The following is a 23,379-nucleotide window of genomic DNA, read 5'->3' as shown; positions in this document are numbered from 1 at the left end:
GTGAGGGCTTTGCTCAAACATTGCCTCTTTGATGAGACCCACCCTCACCACACCTTTCAAATCATAGTCCTTGCCCTCCTTCTATCAGCGGCGCTTTCTGCTTGTTTTGCTATGCTCTGTGTTTTATTTTCTATAGCACTTACTACTTGTTTGTTATCTGACTCCTTCCACTAGCATCTGTTCCATGAGGACTGAAATTGGGGCTGGAAGCTTCAGATTTGCATTGCAACACTGCCCCTGCCAGGCTATTTGACTTTGGGCAAATCCTTTCATCTCTGGGCCGTAGTCTTTTTAGAGAATGCCAGGGCATTAGCCACAATGACCTCTGAGTTCCCCGATTTGTGTTAGTCCATGAAAAAAATAAAGATTGTATCACAGCCATTATTTGTCTGAGTCAAATAAGCCTAGAGTTACAAGAGTGGCTTTATCTAATATGCTCCCTAAATGTTAATAAGAATTTTTAAAAACTTGCTGGATACTATAATTAATAAAAACCTAAGTTCTTAATTTTATTTACTATTTCAAAATCTCTGATTGTAGTCCTCCTCCAGATATGGATTGCAAGTCACACATCATTTTCTACAAAGGCATCTGAATTATTGTGAACATGTTCCAATGAATTTTACCTTCTAGCAGCAGCCAAATGAAATAGCCTTATGTCTTTAAGACTTATTGCTTATATTTTCTGTAATACTTTTTTACATCTGTGGACTATTTTTAGTTTATAGTGGACTTATGAAAAAATACTACTGAAATTATGTTGCTTTTTAATGTGAAGTGACTTTAAGTGATTATAGAAATTGATTTAAAATGTGGTTGTGAAAACCTTTGTAAATTAATGTTCAACATTTGTTTATCTACATGTCAATGCGTAAATACACATATTTTCATTCTTAATGAAAGATATATTAATGTTGTTAATATTATTGTTGCACATATTTTATATGTACATAATTAGCTGAGGTTGTCATCATAACAAAATATTATTTGTATTCCTATGACTTCCTTAGAAATTTGCCCGTCAGTTCCTATCCTGTTTTCAGCTTTAACAGTTTTTTATGGCCAAAGGAATGAGAATAAATCTAGTGTGAGGAGGTTTATGATTCAGGAGCACTCACAACCAGTGTTGGGACCACCTCTGTATTAAATGCCTACTTGATGTATTTCCTTGTTCTTTCAGGAGTGTCTGTCTCCTCTGTGACTTCTGAAAGTGACTACGCCATTCCTCCTGATGCCTACCCTACAGACACAGAGTGCCTACAGCCCGAGCAGAAACTCCCTAAAACCTGCTCCTCTTCCAGTGATAATGGAAAAAGTGTAAGCACTGAATTGGACTTTTAAAAAGTTAATGAATCATGGGCTGGGATTGTAGCTCAGTGGTACAGCATTTGCCTAGCATGTGTGAGGCACTGGATTCCATCCTCAGCTTCACATATAAACTAATAAAATAAAGGTACTGTGTCCACCTACAACTAAAAAATTATTTTTAATAAATTAATGAATCAGTTAGTTTGAGCCTCCAAAGGAAACTTTTAAAAATTTTTTTTAAATTTCTTAAAATTAGGAACCACTGGAAAAATCTGGCTATTTACTAAAAATGAGTGGTAAGGTCAAGACTTGGAAGCGGAGGTGGTTCGTTCTCAAAGGTGGCGAATTACTTTACTACAAATCTCCAGTGAGTAGAAAATACTTACTGTTCAGAACTGAATTCCTCAAACTATAAGTTGAAATTTTGACGGATTTTCTTCCCTGTAATGTAATTAATGATGCAAAGCATTTCTTATTATGACTATTACTAATAATCTTTGTTCATTTGATTTTCTTCCTTTCATACAGAGTGATGTAATTAGAAAACCTCAGGGCCATATTGAACTTAGTGCTTCCTGCAATATTTTAAGAGGAGACAACAAACAAACAGTTCAGGTACTTACTTTTTTTTTTACTTTTGTATCATACAAAATTCAATTCTCAATGATCCAAACTAGTGGAAAGGAGATTGGATGATTCACTGTTTCTTATTCACTTTGGAGTCAATTTGATACCTCAAAGTGTGTTAACACTGTTTAAGACTTTTTAGCTACTATGGCTAGGTAAGCTAAATTTCTGTTGGGTAACTCCCACTATACTTTTTTTTTTTTTAACCTTTTCTTTCTTTATGCTCTTCTTTCCTCATACTTAATGTCCTAGGTACTCTTAGCTCTTAATATGTCCTACTATTTTAGGAAGGGTTAGATGATAAATGAATTCCCAATAAGATGTTAGTAATACATTATATGTTTAAATTCAGGAGTGTCTTTATTTTAATACAGAATTAGACAATGACAGTTCTTCTATGAACTTGAGGTGCTATAACACCTATGTAAGAAAACTATTGGTAAGCAGAGGGATTGTCCTGCTAAGTCACACCGGAGGGGTAGTAGCTGCCCATTTTACCTACATCTAAGGCCAGTCTTGTCTGAAGTCTGTTAAATTTACAACACAGGCTGTTAAGATAGTCTGGTATATGCAGTTGAAATTCAGACACTATTTCTGAAATGCTTTCATTAACCGTTATTTTCTTATCTTGCTCCTTCGGAGGGTGGAAGACAACATTTCCCAGAAAGGTACATTATCAGTGTTTCCTGTGGACTGAGAACTCCTCAGAAATTTAGAAGGGAGAATCAGGGAAAGCTTTGTCTGGGAGCATGGCTGTTAAGAATCATTTGTAAACTTCTGAAATATTTGGAAAATTTACATTGTGATTCATTTGAGACTGGAAAATTGTGAGTTCGTAATATCTGATCACGTTATTTCCAAGAATTTCTCTCCTTGTATGCAAGAACTTTGCATTTTGTTTGTAGGTGACTTCCTCTTTTCTCTGTATTAAAAAAAAAACAAAAAAAAAAAAACCAAAAAACAAAAACAACAACAACAAAAAAAACCTCTTCTTTAATTGCTAAAACTTTTATTTTATTATGTTCTCCAGACATTCTCATTCTCATTTCAACAACCAGGCACCTGTAGCCCATTTAAGGGGAAAAAAAAAATGTGATGAGCAAAAATGTAAAATCATGATCCCCAAATTTAATACTATGAAAACTTTTAAAGTAAACTGAATATTTCATCAAAAATTTAATTATTATAATTCTCAAAAAGTGGTTAAAGTATTATACATAATTATGGAGTCATTTATTTAGAACCTATGATCCAAGGTTACCATGTTTGCTTCCATGTAAATGACATTTGAAGAATGGACAAGGACATGCTAATAATCCTAAATCTTCACAGTTGCCTTTCCTACTGCTTTCTCATCCCATTTTAGTTGACCACTGAAAAGCACACATACTATCTGACTGCAGATTCTCCCAACATATTGGAAGAATGGATTAAAGTGTTACAGAATGTTCTTCGGATCCAAGCTGCTAACCCACTTTTCCTGCAGCCTGAGGGCAAGCCAACAATGAAGGGATTGCTCACGAAGGTAGGAGCCTTGTGTGCATAGTGATGTCTCAGGCAGCTATGTGGATTAGCCCCACAGATCAGGAAAAGTGGGTGTCAGGGAATATGAGTATTGAATGTTTATGTTGTATTGGGGTGGGGAAGTATGTTTTAAGTTTGATGCCCACAACGAAAAACAGAAAGATAGCAAATGAAAAATTTGACTACAATACGGAAAAATAGAAATGCCTTATTAAAAATTCTACAAGCATAATTTCTAAAAGATAGATGAAAAATTTTGAAAAAGTGTTTAAAAGGTGTGAAAACTGATTAATATCTTAAATATTTAGCAAGTTTTTTCTAATCAGTAGGTGAAGGATGAATACAAACAGGGAAGTGAGGGGCACAAAGTCACAATGGGAGAGAAGTAGAGATAGTAGAGACAAATAAATGCAAATGATCCTGCTGATCTTATTGATCAGGAAAAACATTTTACTATTACCAATCATTTTTTAAAAGCATAAATTGAAGTAGTAGATATCATTTTAAAAATTTGGTGAGAAGATTGACTTTTTTAAAAAAATTATGAGATCTATGTTATTCATGTTTTAAAACAAAAAGAAAAAAATCCTAAAGTCTTATTTCCTCTCAACTGTACCTATATAGAGAAGGAAAGATGTTTTTAAAAATTCTGAAGCCCAGTATTGATACACCTCAAGAAATCTGCTAGTGAGAGTATTATATTACTCTGTAAAACAATTTGGCAATGTTTCAACCCAACTGTTAACTCCATATGTATTTTTGGATGAATAAATGAATGAATGAATATCAAATATTTTTTTAAAAGTCCTTTGAAAGGATAAATTTCTTAGTTTATAAATTTCTCACTTTAAATTAGTATAAATTTCTTAAGAAATTTATCCTTAGGAAGTGATCTCAACTTACAAAAGATTTAATTACATACAACGATATCCATTACAGGTTTTTTTCCCCCTATTTTAAAAATCGAGGGACTGGGGATATAGATCAGTTGGTAGAGTATTTGCCTCACATGTATAAGGCCCTGGGTTCAATCCCCAGCACCACAAAAAAAAAAAAAAAAAAAAGGAAAAAGAAAAAAAAAAGAAGTAAATTAACATATTCAAGTACAGCATTAAAGAGTTAGAACATTTTTATTATCCCAGAAAGATTCCTTGCACAGCATGGTTTATAATAAAGAAAAATAGGGGTCATCTTAGATGTAGGGCATAGAATAGCTTAAAGAAATGTTTATACAATCATATAATGCTTTTCTGTGCAACCTTTTATATGTGGTAAAAGAATATTTAATGCTATAGAAATATGCTGTGATATATTGTTAAGTGGTAAGTAGTTATTACATTATTATCCCATTTTTATTTTATGTGTTCATAGAAAACTGTCTGAAATGGGAAATATACCAAGGCATATTGGTTATTTCTGTGTGCTTTTACAACATTTTTGCTTACTTGTTTTCTAATTTTTTTAAAGAGAATAAATATTGATTTATACTTAATATTATTTTATTTCAAACATTTACTGGATACAAGCGCTATTTTTCCTTTTGTACTAGATTGTTAGTTCCAAATTAGCTAAGCTATTAGGACTTCCAATTGCTATGAAATTAAAAATGGTTCTACATGTTAAACCCAAATTGAAAATTTCTTGCAATATATAAATCATTAATAGACCTCTGGGGTAGTCAGCAAGTATACTATGTTTATTAAAGTCTCGTAAATGGTTTGGCAAACATCCCAGCCAACTCCTCTGTCCTGGAACAGCAGGAAAATGGATGTGGGGCTAGACCCAAGTGGAGATTACAGGAAAGTTCAAACTCAGGGACTAAAGGACATAGCTAATTGGAAGATTACAAACCAAGCCAATAGCCTTAACATTTTTCTAATACCTGTTTAGCAAGAATTTTGATCAATGCCCTACCCAAAAGCTTTATATTTCCCTAGACTAGTACATTTAAATGGAAAACTTGCTATCAGTTCTCCTCTTGCTTTGTGGGAGTTCTCTTTTCTTCTCTCTTAAATAAATCTTACTCCTCTCACTCTTGCCAAATAATAATAATAATAATAATAATTAAAAACAAAAGGTTTGGCAGAGTGCACAATACAGTGATACCCCTGCTCTGTTAGAAATCATAGCAAATTACTAGAATACAGCAATGTAATTCTCTACACGGAGGACTGCAGGATGGGATGAATATTATAAAGGACAGGATCACTTAATATTACCCTAAAATTTTAAAAAGTCCTATTAGTCGCTTTTGGGAAAATGAAAGAAAACTTTTGCACATACATAATCACTCATCACTTTTGTGCTATGATTATGTAAGAGGTGAAAAAATTAGAGGTTAAGGAGCTATACTATCATGCAATTTATATTTAATAATAATGTGGGATGTAGGTGGTGCTATTCAGTAATATTTACAGACTGACCAACTGTAGTAAAAGTAAGAAAGAATTCGCCTACGCATTCAACAAAGATATGTACCGTTTTTTCCAAAATATTATATTTCTATGAAATTGTTTTCTCAGTCACTAATGGGACAGGGAACTCCCTAATATTGTGCAAATATATTTTTTCCAAAGAACACAGTGCCACTTTAAGCCACACGCTTTGCTACAATTCATAGTAATGAGCTTTGCTCTTCTTTCAAGGACTTTATCTACCAAATCCTGAGTTTAGTATGACCCCATGGCTAAGGGTTTGTTATTCTTTCCACAGTTTGTTTTGTATGTTTGCTTGGTTCTTTTCCCTTTATCAGCACGGCATTGTCAGTTTCTGCTCATATTACACTTCTGCAATTCTGTTTCCCATTCCACGGTTGCATTTTTTTTTATGTTCCAAAATTAAAATGAAATTTCTTTTTTTTAAATTTATTTTTATTGTAAACAAATGGGATACTTGTTGTTTCTGTTTGTACATGGAGTAACAGCATACCATTTGCATAATCATACATTTACATAGAGTAATGGTGTTTGATTCATTCTGTTATTTTTCCTTCCCCCCACCCCTCCCACCCCTCTTTTCCCTCTATACAGTTCCTCCTTCCTCCATTCTTGCCCCCACCCACCCCCCATTATGTGTCATCATCCGCTTATCAGCGAGATCATTCGTCCTTTAGTTTTTTGAGATTGGCTTATCTCACTTAGCATGATATTCTCCAATTTCATCCATTTGCCTGCAAATGCCATAATTTTATTTTTCTTTATAGCTGAGTAATATTCCATTGTATATATATACCACAGTTTCTTTATCCATTCATCAATTGAAGGACATCTAGGTTGGTTCCACAATCTGGCTATTGTGAATTGAGCAGCTATGAACATTGATGTGGCTGTATCTCTGTAGTATGCTGATTTTCAGTCCTTTGGGTATAGGCCAAGGAGGGGATAGCTGGGTCAAATGGTGGGTCCATTCCAAGTTTTCTAAGGAATCTCCACACTGCTTTCCAGAGTGGCTGTAGTAATTTGCAACCCCACCAGCAATGTATGAGTGTACCTTTTTCCCCACATCCTCTCCAACACCTATTGTTGCTTGTATTCTTGATAATCGCCATTCTAATTGGGGTGAGATGGAATCTTAGGGTAGTTTTGATTTGCATTTCTCTTTTTACTAAAGGTGGTGAACATTTTTTCATGTTTGTTGATTGCTTGTAGATCTTCTTCTGTGAATTGTCTGTTCATATCCTTAGCCCATTTGTTGATTGGGTTATTTGTATTCTTGGTGTAGAGTTTTTTGAGCTCTTTATATATTCTGGAAATTAGTGCCCTATCTGAAGTATGAGTGGCAAAGATTTTCTCCCACTCTGTAGGCTCTCTCTTCGCTTTGCTCATAGTTTCCTTTGCTGAGAGAAAGCTATTTAGTTTGAATCTGTCCCAGTTATTGATTCTTGCTTTTTTTTCTTGAGCTATGGGAGTCCTGTTAAGGAAGTCTGATCTTAAGCCAGCAGGTTGAAGATTTGGACCTACTTTGGGTCTCTGGTCTGATTTCAAAGTCCTTGATCCATTTCAAGTTGATTTTTGTGCAGGGTGAGAGATAGGGGTTTAGTTTCATTCTGTTGCATATGGATTTCCAGTTTTCCCAGCACCATTTGTTGAAGAGGCTGTCTTTTCTCCATTGCATATTTTTGGCCCCTTTGTCTAGTATGAGAAAATTGTATTTATTTGGGTTTGTGTCCGTGTCCTCTATTCTATACCACTGATCTATTTGTCTATTTTGGTACCAATACCATGCCGTTTTTGTTACTATTGCTTTGTAGTATAGTTGAAGTTCTGGTATTGCGATACCCCCTGTTTCATTCTTCCTGCTAAGGATTGCTTTAGCTATTCTGGGTTTCTTATTCTTCCAGATGAATTTCATGATTGCTTGCTCTATTTCTGTAAGGTATATCATTGGGATTTTAATTGGAATTGCATTGAATCTGTATAGCACTTTTGGTAGTATGGCTATTTTGACAATATTTATTCTGCCTATCCAAGAACGTGGGAGATCTTTCCATCTTCTAAGGTTTTCCTCAATTTCTTTCTTCAATGTTTTGTAGTTTTCATTGTAGAGATCTTTTACCTCTTTGGTTAGATTGATTCCCAAGTATTTTATTTTTTTTGAGGCTATTGCAAATGGAGTTGTTTTCCTCATTTCCCTTTCAGATGCTTTAGATTTATGCGTGTTGATTTTATATCCTGCTATTTTGCTGAATTCATTGATGAGGTCTAGAAATTTTCTGGAGGAGTTTTTTGGATCCTCTAAATAATGTCATCAGCAAATAGTGACAGCTTAAGTTCCTCTTTTCCTATTCATATCCCTTTAATTTCTTTAGTCTGTCTAATTTCTCTGGCTAGAGTTTCAAGGACAATGTTGAATAGAAGTGGTGAAAGAGGACATCCCTGTCTTGTTCCAGTTTTTAAAGGGAATGCTTTCAGTTTTTCTCCATTAAGAATGATGTTGGCCTTGGGCTTAGCATAAATAGCCTTTACAATGTTGAGGTATGTTCCTACTATCCCTATTTTTTCTAGTGTTTTGAGCATGAAGGGGTGTTGTATTTTGTTGAACGCTTTTTCTGCATCAATAGAAATAACCATATGATTCTTATCCTGAAGTCTGTTGACATGATGGATTATGTTTATTGATTTACAGATGTTAAACCATCCTTCATTCCAGGGATGAACCCCACTTGATCGTGGTGCACAATTTTCTTAATACTGTATGGTTTGCCAATATTTTGTTAAGGATCTTTGCATCTATATTCATCAAGGATATTGGTCTAAAATTTTCTTTCCTTGATGTGTCTTTTCCTGGTTTGGGTATGAGGGTGATATTAGCTTCATAGAATGAGTTTGGTAGGGTACCCTCCTTTTCTATTTCCTGGAATACTTTGAGAAGTATTGGAATGAGTTCTTCTTTGAAGGTCTTATAGAACTTGGCTGAGAATCCATCTGGTCCTGGGCTTTTCTTGGATGGTAGGTTTTTAATGGCTTCTTCTATTTCATTGCTTGATATTGATCTGTTTAACTTGTGTATGTCCTCCTGGTTCAGTTTGGGAGGAGCATATGTCTCTAGAAATTTGTCAGTGTCTTCGGTAGTTTCTATTTTGTTGGAATACAGATTTTCAAAGTAGCTTCTCATTATGTTCTGTATCTCCATGGTGTCTGTCATGATATTTCCTTTTTCATCACGAATTTTAGTAATTTGAGTTTTCTCTCTCCTTCTCTTTGTTAGTGTAGCTAAGGGTTTGTCTATTTTGTTTACTTTTTCAAAGAACCAACTTTTTGTTTTGTCAATTTTTTTGAATTGTTTCTCTTGTTTCAATTTCATTGATTTCAGCTCTGATTTTAATTATTTCCTGTCTTCTACTGCTTTTGCTGTTATTCTGTTCTTCTTTTTCTAGGGCTTTGAGCTATAATGCTAGTTCATTTAGTTGTTGACTTTTCATTCTTTTCTTGAATGCGCTCCATGCAATGAATTTTCCTCTTAGTACCGCTTTCATAGTGTCCCAGAGATTTTGATATGTTGTATTGTTGTTCTCATTGACCTCTAAAATTTTTTTTATCTCCTCCCTGATGTTTTCTGTCATCCATGTTTCATTCAATAGTATATTATTTAGTCTCCAGGTATTGGAGTAATTTCTGTTTTTTATATTGTCATTGATTTCTACTCTCAGTCCATTATGATCTGATAGAACACAAGGCAGTATCTCTATTTTTTTTGCATTTCCTAAGGGCTGCTTTGTGGCATAACATATGGTCTATTTTCGAGAAGGATCCATGTGCTGCTGAGAAGAAAGTGAATCCGCTCATTGATGGATGGAATATTCTATATATGTCTATTAGTCTAGGTTATTGATTGTTTTATTGAGTTCTATGGTTTCTTTGGTTGGTTTTTGTTTGGAAAATCTATCTAGTGGTGACAGTGGTGTGTTAAAGTCACCCAGAATAATTGTGTTGTGGTCTATTTGATTCCTGAAATTGAGAAGGATTTGTTTGATGTACATGGATGCACCATTGTTTGGGGCATAAATATTTACTATCATTATGTCTTCCTGATTTATGGTTCCCTTAAGCAGTATAAAATGTCCTTGTTTATTCCTTCTGACTAACTTTGGCTTGAAGTTCACTTTATCTTATATAAGGATGGAAATCCCCGCTTTTTTACTGAGTCCATGTGTGTGGTATGTTTTTTCCCATCCTTTCACCTTTAGTCTGTGGATGTCTTTTTCTATGAGATGAGTCTCTTGAAGGCAGCTTATTGTTGGGTCTTTCTTTTTAGTCCATTCTGCCAGTCTATGTCTTTTGATTGATGAGTTTAGGCCATTAATGTTCAGGGTTATTATTGAGATACGATTTGTATGCCCAATCATTTGGGCTTATATTTGGTTTTTAACTTGGCTCGGTTTCTCCTTTGAGGTAGTTCCTCCCTTTGCTGACCTACATCGTTGTTTTTCATTTCCTCCTCATGGAATATTTTGCTGAGAATATTCTGTAGGGCAGGCTTTCTATTTGTAAATTCTTTTAATTTTTGTTTTTCATGGAAGGATTTTATTTCATCTTCAAATCTGAAGGTTAGTTTTGCTGGGTATAGGATTCTTTGTTCGCAACCATGTTCTTTCAGAGCTTGAAATATGTTTTTCCAGGCCCTTCTTGCTTTTAGAGTCTGGGTTCAGAAGTCGGCTGCTATCCATATTGGTTTCCCCTATATGTAATCTGATGCTTTTCTCTCACAGCCTTCAAAATCCTGTCTTTATTTTGAATGTTAGGCATTTTCATTATAATGTGCCTTGGTGTGGATCTGTTGTGATTTTGTGCATTTGGTGTTCTGTAAGCCTCTTGTATTTGATTTTCCATTTGGTTCTTCAGGTTTGGGAAATTTTCTGATACTATTTCATTGAATAGGTTGTTCATTCCTTTGGTTTGTATCTCTGTGCCTTCCTCAATCCCAATAATTCTTAAATTTGGTCTTTTCATGATGTCCCATAGTTCGTGGAGATTCTGTTCATGATATCTTACCATCTTCTCTGTTTGTTCAACTTTATTTTCAAGATTCAATATTTTGTCTTCATTGTCTGAGGTTCTGTCTTCCAAGTGGTCTAGTCTTTTGGTGATGCTTTCCATTGAGTTTTTTATTTGGTTTATTGTTTCCTTCATTTCAAGGATTTCTTTTTTTTTTTTTTTTTAGAATCTCTATCTCTTTGTTGAAATGATCTTTTGCTTCCTGCAGTTGCTCTTTCAACTGCTTATTGGTATTATCATCCATTGTGTGCATTTGCTCTCTTAACTCATCCTTTGCTTTGTGAATCATCTTAATCATGTATAATCTAAAATCCTTTTCTGACATTTCTTCTATCATACTGTCACTGGGTTCTATTAATATAGAATCTAGATTTGTTTGGATTTTCTTCCCTTGTCTTTTCATGTTGTTCATGTATCTTCCCCTCTAGCAGTGCAGATCTGGGGTATTGCAGATTTCCCTCTATAGGCTTATAGTGGCCGTATAGGTTTCCAAAACCTTTTCTTTAAGGGGAGATCAATATTAGCAGTGCCCAATTCAGACCCTATGCAATCCTAGACCAATACCCCCTAACAATGAGCTTCAAGTCTCCAGCAGGTGTCTCAGGATGGGATTTGCCCCACCTAAAGATCGGAGCTACAGCCTCCAGGATTATCCGGCCGCTCTGCTTCCAAATGTGTTGGAAAATGGGGAGCTACAGCTCGGGGTATGGACATGGTCGGCTGGAGGTCCTGGAGGCGGGTGCGGTTTGTCAGGCAGGGGTTCTGGAGGTGGGGTGTATTTGGTGTAGTTGTGGGATCCTGGAGGTGGGGTGCAATCATTCAGTCTGGGGTCCCGGTGATAGGACGCAGTCATTTGGTCTGGGGGTCCTTGCGGCAGGGAGCAGTCAGTTGATGTGAGGGCCCCAGAGGCAGGGAGTCATCGTTCAGATGAGGGATTCTGCAGACGGGGCTCAGTCAGTCAGGCCAGGGGTCCTACAGGGCCTGGCTATTGTCTCAAAATGGCGGCAGCCACGTGTAACCAAACTGCAGGTACTGTAACAGTGAGCTTCCAGGCAACAGCAGGCAGCTAGCACTCCACTGGCGGTCTGCAGTCAGTCTGCTGGCAGCTGTCGAATGATCGGGAGGTGAGCCTCGGGTGGTGGGTGATGGGTAGGTGAAAGGCAGGCGATGGACAGGCAAGAGGCAGGCAAATGGCGGATGATAGGCACCTGACAGTGAGCAATGTGCACTCAAAAAAGGCATCAATATGCTGGCAGACTGCAGGTGATCACAATAGACAAATGGGGTAGACAGCAGGGGATCGATAAGCAACAAAAACTGCCTCACCAAGAAATAGATATCCTCTGCTTGAAACCGTAGTTATGGAGCAACAAGGAACACAGCCTCCCTCTAGTCTGCCATCTTGGATCTCCTCTCCACGGTTGCATTTTAAATGAGTTTAAGCTAAGTGTTTTCAAGTGACTAAACCATTAGGGTTTATAGACAAGATGCTTACTAGATTTCTTCCTGCCATTTGTGAGGACTTGTCCACTACCTGCTCCCCCACCTGTGTTTTCCCCTTCAAAAGGAAAAATTCCCTCAGTTATTCTGAGTAACTTGCCCCAACCCAGAATCAGGCTACAGTTTGAGATACTGTAGAACAGGGTTTGAATACCTTAGAGGGAAGAAAGGTTTTTTAAGTTATCACATTGTTATTATTAAGTACAGAAATACGCAGCTAGGTATTAAGCACTTGGCTGATTTGATTCTGAAAATCCTCTTGTGTGATTTTTATTTTAATGCTTAAGAATATTTTCTATATGAAGATTCATTTCTTTAAAAAACAAAAAATTATTGAGCAGTTGCCACATACAACACAATAGGCTGGAGGTCATTAAAATGAATATGCCACTTTTCCATTCCTCAGATAGTGTCATGATGTAATGGGAAAGAGAGGGACGTGAACATATTTACAATATGTGAAAGGCAGAGTTATTGGGTTGTAGCCTAAGGTCACAGAGACTTCTCAGAGATGTGACTGTGCTGAGTCTGTAAGGAAGAGTGGAAGTTGGTTACACCAAATGACAATGGCAGGGAAGGCTCCCTAGGCTAGGAGGCAGCTTGAATAAGACATAAGCTCTTGAAGTAGTGCCACCTACATGTAAGTCCTTTGGAGAAAAGCCAGAGGGGCCCAGTTGTGGAGAGCTTTTCTTTTCTGAAGCACCTTGGTCTTCCTCCTAGAGGATATGTGGAACCCTTCAGGATTTTTAATAGGGCATGGACATACTCCTGTTGTTAACAGATTACTCTGCTGAGAGGAAGGCTAATTTGTGGGAGGCAAAGTGGAGATTCTAAGATTAGGAGGAGTGATTGACATGAAGAAGAGGGAGCTCTGGGGAGGTCATGAGAAGAGAAGAGAGGATAAATTTAAATAATAGTGGGAGGTAAAATCTTCAGTTTGATTGAATTTGGGGTTAGAGAGTAGATGAGGCAGAGATGCTTGGGTGAAAGATGGTGCCAGATAAGAGGGAGCTCAGGAAAGAGGAGCAGTTTTAGGACAATGGAAAGGTTATTGGAAAATGTCAGTGTTTAGATCTTGTAAAGACATCTTTGCTGAGAAGCCCAGCAGGCCACGGAACAGCAGTTTACATCAGAGGAGAGGGCTGGGTTGAAGGGAAGGATCTGGAGACGCAGCAGCATTTATGTGGCAGTGGAAACCATGAAAGTGAGGGAAATCAGCCAGGAAAACATGTGGAGTGTGCCGAGCACAGGACTGTGAATGGAACACTTGGGTTTCTATACATTAGTGGCGCACGAGGGGGATGTATGCACAACCCTGAGGGTTAGCATCATGCAGGCCAGCGAGGGGAGCGTCTGACCAGGAGGGAGTGATCTCGGTGTCACACATGGAGAGCTCACATTGCAGTGGGTTGGAGGGAAAGTGGAGATGAGTAGGTGCGATATTTGAGTGTGGACATCTTTTAAGCTGGAGGGAACAAGTTCAGGAGAGGCATTTTTAGGATGGCATGATTTGAAATCAACATTTTATTATGAGAATTTTAAAACAAGTGGAAGTAAACCAGTATAATGACCCCTCACATAGTTAGCATCCAGTTTCAATAGTTCTTAACTGTGACTAATATTTTGTAGAAGCCCTCATGGCCTTCCCTCTTTTTCCATGTTCTTTTTTTTTTTTTTTTTTTGGTACCAGGGATTGAACCTAGGTACACTTAACCACTGAGCCACATCCCCAGCCCATTTTGTATTTTATTTAGAGACAGGGTCTCACGGAGTTGCTTAGGGCCTCGCTAAGTGGCTGAGGCTGGCTTCGAACTCACAATCCTCCTGCCTCAGCCTCCCGAGCCACTGGGATTATAGCCCTGCACCACTGCACCTGGCTGTCTTCCCACATTCTGCACTGGATTATTGAAAGGCAAATGGAGAACAAATTTTATTGAGTGGATTTGTTACAAGCATAGAATGCAATTCAATCACAGGCCTTGGAGCAAGAATTGTTCTGTGATCAAACATGGAATCCCAAGTTGGTAGAGAAGGAAGAGCAGCCAGGAGGGAACTGAGAAACTAGAATAAAAGAGAAGGATCGGGGACTTAACGCTATGAATGAGGTCAAGGAAGAGCAGTAATGTAAGAGAGAGGGAGGTGGGAGGAGTTTGTGAACAGTCAGGGAACAGAATGGAAACTGCAGAAGTGGAGCAGTTCATGGTGGGGATGGTGAGTAGCCAGGGTGAACGCAGGGGATAGGGGCACAAATAGAGGGATGGCAAAGGTTATGGACATAAAGAGAGGACTAGGATGTGCAGGCTGAGTGACAGAGATCAGGCAGGGGCTTGAGAGCCAGACTGCCTGTGCACAACTCCTTGGCCACTTGTGTGACCTTGAACAAGTTCCTTACCGGCTCTGTGCCTTAGCATCCCCGTCTATAAATGGGGATAATAATAATGCCAACCTCATACTGTATCCAGAGAATTAAATAAATGATTTGAGCAGGTAAACTACATTCAGATAGTACCTGGTACAATCAGGTAGTAGCTGGCACACGTGAACACTCAAAAAAATGTCAGCCATTATTATCATGAGAGCTTCACCTAGCTATTGATGTCAACGAAGCTGGTGACTCGATTTGTGCTGGGGAATGCTACAGTGATGAGGATACAGAGGGAGACTGGAGGCCATGGATGCATATGTTAACAGTCACACTCTGGAATATTATGTACCATTTGTTTTCAAAATTTGAGCAGAACTGTTAAGGATACAAGGTAAAAAGTTCTTCTTTCAATTATTTAGTTCATCTAAGCCTTGAGATTGCCTTTAAACCTTCACAAAGATTCTTCTGGTATATTCTGTTTATTATAATGTTTTCTGATTAAGTCAGAAGTTGTAAGAACTTCTGAGATAATAAGTTTTACATGTGAAGATAGACTGTGAGGTGCAGGCTTTCCAGTCAGTTGGCAAGGGTCTGCACTTATTTGCAGTTCTCCAAAGATAGCCACTGATCTATTTTAACGATAACTCATTTCAGAAGTTCACTGTCTGTAGCCAGATGTGTTTTAGTCCAGTTTGGAGGAGACTTCCTCCTGGGGTTGTTTAAAGATGGAAAAAAAAAAAAAAAACACTCTATAACACTATTTGAAAGTGCCAGGGTATTCGTCTGTAAATATATGTTTCCAAATTTAATGAAGCTGAAATATGTCTTGCCCAAAGAAACATTTTTTTATTTTGTTTTGTTTTGTTTTTCTCAAGGAGCGTTCTAACCCATCAAACTGTTAGTGGTGGAGTTATTTGTTTAAACCATAGCTTTCAAAGTCCAAAGACCAGTTGGGTTTGTGGGTTTAAAAGAAAATGTGTGTTCTGCTTCTTATTCATAGTGAGGAAGGAAGCATTTACTGTGTAACTGCTATTATCCCCTATTTACATTGTCTCCTTTGGTCATCACAACAGCCCAGTGAGGTGTACGATAATCCCATGTTATGACAAAGACACTGTGAGGTTAAGTCGGTTGCCTGAGGATCCATCCAGTATGTGGTAGAGCTGGAGTTTAAACTTTGGTCCTTTAGACTTCAAGTCCTGGCCTTTTATACTCTAGTGACTTGTCTACTATTGTGTTGATACTTTGTATTCTTCTCAATGTATTATTACAGTTACTACTTAAATTCCTACTCAACTTAAATATACATCATTACAAGGTCCTGCAAGATCCTGCAAAATTGTACAGTCCCTTCCTCTTACCAAATCCTCTCCCTTCCCTTGCTGAGCCAGAGACACTCAGGCCTCCTTGCACCTCTTTGGACTTACTAGACACATCTCTCACCAGACACATCTGCTCTTTCCTCAGAGGACCACATAGCTCCTCTCCCTCCCTCAGGGCCTTACCCAGTGTCAGTGAGATCCTCCTAACCATCACATTTTTTGTTTTTTGTGATGCTGGAGATCAAACCCAGGGCCTTTGCATGCTATGCAAACACACCACTGCAGAGCCGCATCCCCAGCCCCATGTTTTAAGTGATAACACTCCCCTTCCTTCCTGAAGTCTCTCTCCTTCCCTGCTTCATAGTTCTCATCATCTTGGGCAAATGTGACAACAGTGTTATGGGCTTTAGGCGCACTGGCTAGTTTCTTATATTGCAGGAGGGGGTCTAGACTGCAGGCAGAAGTTGGCAGGGCTGGGGGCTGGGGAGATAGCTCAGCTGGTAGAGTGCTTGCCTTGTAAGCACAAGGCCCTGGGTTCGATCCCCAGCACCCCCCCCAAAAAAAAAAAAAAAGAAGTTGGCAGGGCTAGGTTGGCAGGACTGCTGCCAGGGGAGCAGGATTCCAGGGCAGGCTCAGCTGAGGACACCAGTTCTCGGTCTGGGGTGACAGGGCTTTGTCTCTGTCCTACCTGTTAGACAGAATGGGGTTCTTTGTGGTTTTCTAGGATGGAGGGTGTAGCCTTTACTGTCTGGTAAAGATCTTTGGTGCCTGTACCTGGGCAGAACTTGGTAGAGGAGAAATCACAAGGATCTTCGTAAAACCACCAAATGATGATAAACCTACAATACCCAAGAAAATTTTGATAAAATGCCTTGTATATAAATGGCACCTCTTTGTATTCTTAATGAAGTTATATTGTAAACTGCTGATTTAATTGTCTGTCTTCCTCATTGGGCTATGAACCCCTTAAGAAAAAGACTGTCTTGTTCACATTTGTTTCTCTAGAACCTAGACCAATCTCTGACTCTTCAAAGTCAAGAGCCGTCAAGTTCTGTCCTAGCCTCTTAATATAGTGCCTGATATGTAGGAGGTAATCAGTATAGTAATTAGCTTTTAATACTATTTTGTATTTTGTATGATTACTTCTAGAGAAGGCATCGATGTTTTGAATGAATGTTTTACGTTTGGGAAATCACTGGAATTCTTTAGGTTTTAATATTAATTCTAACATCAGGGTGCTAAAGTATAGAGCCATAGTTTGTTGGAAACCCATGAAATATGAGAACTATGAAATATACTCAATAGTGAAATTGGCACCTTTTCTTAAATCCACTTTTGAATGCTCATTTCCAGGCTTAGTACTTGACACATAATAAACATTCATTCAGTATTGAGTGATAAGCTCCACAGCAAACATGTTGAGCTACTCCTTTAACAGGTAAATTTTAAGCAGCATTTGTATAGCACAGTTGAAAGATCACATACGTTGTAGGCAAACTGGATATAGAACTTCAAATAGAATATATAAGCTACACTTTAAAGTTTTCAGCACTCCGAACTATGTTGTAATTCAATGAAATATGATTTCAGGTAAAACATGGCTACTCCAAGAGAGTCTGGTGTACACTTGTAGGAAAGACGTTATATTATTTTCGCAGTCAAGAAGATAAGGTATGTGTGTATGTTTAATATGCTAATTAAAGAAAGTTTTGCTTATTGTGGCTTAAAATTTTCCCTTTCATCTGTTGCTAGATAAAACTTGAGAATTTTTGACAAGGATGAAATTTGGTGTTAAATTTATTAGTGAGGTAATCACACACCTATCACCTACAAGTCTTGATTCTTAATTATAAGCTTTGGTAACTTTTAGTGTATCATTTCAGACCCGGAAGAGAAAAACTTCTTCTACCTCACCCCAAGAATCACTTTCTCAAATTTCCCCCAATTCTGACAGATTAGATAAGGTTAATAGAAGGGAACAGTGACTAAAAAGAAGTGCTGGAGAGGAAAAGAAGTTAGGTCCTGTCCCAGGTCCTCAAATACTTGGCTACAACTTACCTGTTTATTCATCTGCCTATTTATATTCTGTGTATTCATTTTTAAATTAATCTCCTCTCCAAAAAGACTTATCTTCATTTTCAGAACAGAAAGATGGGATATCTTCCAAAGATGAAATGTTTGCTAAGTCATCATTATGGGTTCGCGGTGTCACCTGGGTTTATAAGATTTGTGCCAACATGTGCCACAAGTACTTGCATAAAATAATCACGTCAGCTCCAGGTAACAGCAGCCTGTGACTGATTATTGTGTTAATGAGACTAGCCTTCCTGGTCTAGTGACCATGTGGGTCAGTTGGTATTTGTGTGTTCCCTTTTCACAAATACTGCAATACTCTTGGATCTGATCAGCTATATTTAAAAAAAAAAAAAAAGCAACATTATTTTCAGTATTGCTGATGAAATGGGAATCGATATCCATTACAAAGGGGGCCTCTGAGTAAAGGTGGGGAAATGCTCATATATAAATGTTACCTGAACAAGCACAATACAGACTGTGTATCCATCATAGTCTTGTCTAACTTATCAGTCAGGAAAAGAGAAACCATTCTATGTGTTCCATGTATAAAAGACTTACTGTAGAATTAGGGACACATGTAATTTTAGAAAAATTACATAACTTAACTTGCTTTCAGGAGAGTTGAGGAGATAGAGGTCAGGGAACCTCCACTGGAGGTCTGAGAAGTCAGGACTAAAGCTTTCAACCCAAAGCCCTGAGACCGATGATCCTCAAGAGTTCCCCAGAAGCTCCGCAGATGTGTATCTCACATCAGCCTAGGCATCTGGCTGCAGCTGTCTCAGGAGAGTAACCCCTTATTGCACCCTTAATTTCCAAACATCATGCAGATTCTCTCATAGGCAGACTCTAACTTGGAACCAGGCAGAGAAGGAGATGCTGGCAAATGCCGTTCCCAGATGCTCTTCTGCAATTATGAGGAGACCTTCCAAGAGGGAGGTTAGGATGCTGAGCTTATAATTCTCAGCCCAGCACCTCTTGCAAAAATGCACTTAGCAACTCAAAAAGAACTACACCAAAATGCTGCTTGACTTCTGTGATAATAGATTATGGGGGATTTTTCTTTCTTTATAAAAATACCTTTCCATTTTTACCAAGTTTCTATAATTTAATAATTATGAATAGTATTGGTCACAGAAGAAAACAAGTCAGAAGAATATAGAGTAATGATAGAAATCCACTGTAATTACTGGAAAAGTATTGAGGATACATGTTAATGAGGTGTTTCCAAAACAATTTTGGAATCTTGATCAGTGTCCTTTTAAATTAAATCAAAATACTTCAAAGCACTAGTTCATTTTTTTTTTGTTGTAATTGGAAATAGTGCCTTTATTTTATTTATTTATTTTTTTAATGTAGTGCTGAGGATCAAACCCAGTGCCTCATACATTCTAGGCAAGTGCTCTACCACTGAGCTATAGCCCCAGCCCTCAAATCACTAGATCTGTTGGTTGCTTATGAAACCATGGTGAATCCTTTGGTTAAACAAATAACAATATTAAATACAGAAGTGAACGTGACCGGACCTGGGGTTGTGACTCAGTGGTAGAGCACTTGCCTAGCACGTGTGAGGCACTGGGTTTGATCCTCGGCACCACATAAAAAAATAAAATAAAGTTAAAAAAAGTGCTTAAAAAAAAAGAAGTGAATGTGACCCAGATTTTCATAGGATTGGTATGTCTAAAGAACACAATAGACTAATATTATTTTATATTATAGTGGAATTAGTTTTCTTCATCTCATTTTAAAATCTGCATTTTATTTATCAGTGCCCTGTTATGTTGCTTTTGTTTTGCTACCTTTTTCCAAAAGCGTAGACAATTTTGCATTTTTAATTTTAAAATAATTTTTTTTCATTTGGTGCCCAAGAATTTTCTTCATTCAGTGCACATAGAATCTACTGAGTGTATAGTTGTTAACTTAATGTGGGCAAATTATGTTTTGCATGAAAGACAATAAATTTAATGAAACTAGTTTTGCTATTAATCAGCTGTGGGACAGATAACATTGCATTTTATGTAAGACATACAGGCAAGATCTCACTGAGAAACTGACATTTTAGTTATGTTCTGAAGGAAGTAAAAGCAGCCACGTATTTGGTGCATGAGCATTCCAGGGAACAGCACGCGAACAGGGCCACGGCAAGAGCACAACTGGTGTGTTTGGGAAATAGGAAGGTGTGTCACTGGACTGGAGTCTGTTAGGAGAGCATACTAGGAGATAAGATCAGAGACAGAACAGGGGCCAAATCATATGGGGTCTTTTAGGTCAAAGTAAAAACATGGCTTTTTTGAGGAGGCAAAATTTTACCTCTGCCCTTGTAGGGTTTTGGTGGACTGGAGGATTAAACTGACATAAGATAGATTCTAGGAGAAAAGTGTACACATTTATTTAATATTAGTTTTACATGACACAGGAGCCTTCATAAGAAAATGAAGACCCAAAGACCTGGAGTCAAACACTTACATATTGAACTGGATGAAGAGTAGGAAGTTGAAAAACATGCCAAGCAAAGGGACAGCCAAGGAGCATTCACTGGGTGAAGTCACTAGTGAATTAAGGGCTGGTTTAGCAAGGTTTGTTTGTGCAAGTTTCCCTTGGCCTCAACTTCCCTCCCTGTGGAGGAGTGGAGTGTTATTTTTCCTTCTGTTACAGGGAGAATCTCTTTCATGTGGGAGTTTTATCTCCTGCTTTGGAAAGAAAAGGGTCAGAGTGCCCTTCTTGCGTCTGTCTTTTATTATTATTATTTTTTAATGGCTTTAGTTCAAAATAATCCTTAGACTGAAGAAGTATCTTTTGGAGTGGTGTGTTATGTCATCTTCAGGTTTTATTCTGAGATGAAAACCCACAATGGAGAGTTGTGAAAAGCAGGCATATGATCTTACCCGTGTCTAGCAGGACCTCTGGCTTCTATTAGGAATAGACTGAAGGGAATAAAGAAGAGAACAGTCAGGGGCCATTGCAATAATCCAGGCAAGAGATAATTGCCGGTTAGTGGCGGCAATGGAAGTATGAAAAGTGTCCAGATTCTGGAATATTCTGAGAGTCTTGCTGACAGGATTTGTCGACTGGAAAGGTGTGAGATAGGAGAGAAGAAAAAAGATCAGTAATGGGGTTTTTGACTTAAGCAGCTGGAAAGATGAAATTGCCAGTAACTGAGGACAGGGAAGACTGGGCAGAGCAGGGTGTTGAGGTGAGTTTATTGAACTCAGTTTGAGATGCTGTCAGACACCTATACAAAAGTCAGGAGTCTGGAGTTATGCATTTGAAAGTAGTGAAACACATGCTGGGATGAAAGCCAGGAACTTGGACGAGCTTACCCAAGGAATGAGTGCAGATGGAAAAAGAGTCCAAGCCCTGAGCCCAGGAACTCTGTGAAATGTCTTCATGGTTAGAATGAACTTTCTCAGAACTGCAGTTGCAAACCTGGCCAAACTTTTTAGAAGTCATAAATCTGAAGCACACTCTGAATTTTCCTGGAATAAATATGCTTAATTAAAGCCAAAGTTTTAAAACAGATATACTAAATACCCAACATGGCAGATATATTTGTTTTGGTCCATAAAAAGATAGATAAGTTTAATGTAAATCAGCTTTAGGAAGGTTTTCTTGCCCTTAAATTAAGGTGGAGGAAACCATTGCATTGTTTTGGGATATATTACATACTTTAATAAATAGCCTTAGGACACTCCTCCTTTACCTGGATCTGGGGGATAATTAAGTCTTTGTGCCGGTTGTCTACTCTTGTTATTTTTTCCCTGAATAGTATTGAGTCTATATTCACATTTGTTCTTTTGATCCAGTAGTTTAATCAAATCACTGATCAATTCTGTGGGGAAAACAAATCAACTGAATGTGTCATCTGAATTATTACTAACTACTTGACTAGGCAATGGGTCATTTTAGTCCAGATGAATAATCTGAATCATTATCTCTTATTTTTTCGTCAAAAGTTAAATGTTCAGAATTCATATTACAATTCAACTTTTTGTGGCTACCACATTTGCAAACATGTGGGTAAGAAGTTGCCTCTAGGCATTTGTTTAAAAAAAAAAAAAGGCATCCTTTTTAAAGGATACGATAATGAAAACTTGTAGGAAAAGACTTAGAAAGTGCCTTCCTTACAATTACTAACCTTTGCTTTAGTTTCCTTTAGGTCAGATCAAACTCTGGGAGGCTAAAGTTGAAGAGGTGGACAGATCCTGTGATTCAGATGAAGATTATGAAGCCAGTGGACGAAGCCTGATGTCCACGCATTATACCATTGTCATCCACCCCAAAGACCAAGGTCCAACTTACCTCCTAATTGGATCCAAGCATGAAAAGGTATTTAAAGTCTTGTTGGTTGATTTAAAATGATTCAGATGTATATTATTCAAGCATTGGTAATAATTTTCAAATTAGTTTTATGGAAATGAGGAAGAAACTTTTGCTAAAGATTCTCAGCTGTCTTTTTAAAAATTTATTTTTTTAAATTTATTATCATTATTATTATTTGCACTGCTAGGGTCAAACTCAGGGCCCACACATGCTAGACAAGGGCCCTACCTCTGAGTTATATCCTCAGTCCTCTTCAGAGATTTTTTTTTACACCTTGGAAATAAGCCTTGTTCCAACATGTCATTTTTAAGTCCTATCAATGAAGGTCATCTCTAGGCTGAAGCTAGTGCCTGAGAGTGGAGGATAAAGGAACCTATGTTTTAAAAGTGAATCTCTCATATATATTTTTTTGGTGAATCTAAGACCTCTACCCTATATTTTTTGCTCATTTTGGATAAAATTTTGGTTCAGATATAATTGAAAATGAATTATTTTAGGTATTATATGTATGTGCAATCATATATGACAAATATGACATCACAAATTGATAGGGAAGTAATGAATTTTTTGCTTATTGTAAGTAGTATTGTATGTTTGTTATATATTGGTGAAATTGGCTATTAAGGAAAACATTATTTAAATTTTTCTTCTTACACATATAACAAAATGAATTCCAGATTAAAGAATTAAAAGAGTTTTATGAAATTATTCTCTTTTCTTTTGGTACTAGGGATTGAACCCTAGGGTACTTTAACACTCAGCTACATCTCCTGTCCTTTTTTAATTTTTTTTATTTTAAGGCAGGGTCTCACTAAGTTGCTTAGAGCCCTGCTAAATGGCTAAGGCT

At 37.5% G+C, this 23,379-nt stretch overlaps 1 protein-coding gene across 5 annotated transcripts in view; it reads left to right on the top strand.

The window, feature by feature from the left end:
• Nucleotides 1–23,379, top strand: part of Plekhh2 (pleckstrin homology, MyTH4 and FERM domain containing H2) — a 136,891-nt gene that overhangs the window by 79,246 nt on the left and 34,266 nt on the right. For all 5 annotated transcript variants that reach the window (XR_007104657.1, XM_047522600.1, XM_047522601.1 and 2 more), the window contains 6 exons: nucleotides 1,181–1,317; nucleotides 1,565–1,675; nucleotides 1,837–1,923; nucleotides 3,302–3,460; nucleotides 17,730–17,810; nucleotides 22,359–22,538. Coding sequence is in view for 4 of the 5 variants with exons in the window: in XM_047522600.1 (XP_047378556.1) it covers nucleotides 1,181–1,317; nucleotides 1,565–1,675; nucleotides 1,837–1,923; nucleotides 3,302–3,460; nucleotides 17,730–17,810; nucleotides 22,359–22,538 (755 nt within the window). In the remaining variant the exon portion in view is untranslated. The remainder of the gene's footprint in view (nucleotides 1–1,180; nucleotides 1,318–1,564; nucleotides 1,676–1,836; nucleotides 1,924–3,301; nucleotides 3,461–17,729; nucleotides 17,811–22,358; nucleotides 22,539–23,379) is intronic.

Source organism: Sciurus carolinensis, chromosome 13 (genome assembly GCF_902686445.1).
Source record: "Sciurus carolinensis chromosome 13, mSciCar1.2, whole genome shotgun sequence".
Classification (NCBI taxonomy): Eukaryota; Metazoa; Chordata; class Mammalia; order Rodentia; family Sciuridae; genus Sciurus; species Sciurus carolinensis.
The sequence above is the reverse complement of the archived record's forward strand: the minus strand, read 5'-3'. Positions and strand labels throughout refer to the sequence as shown.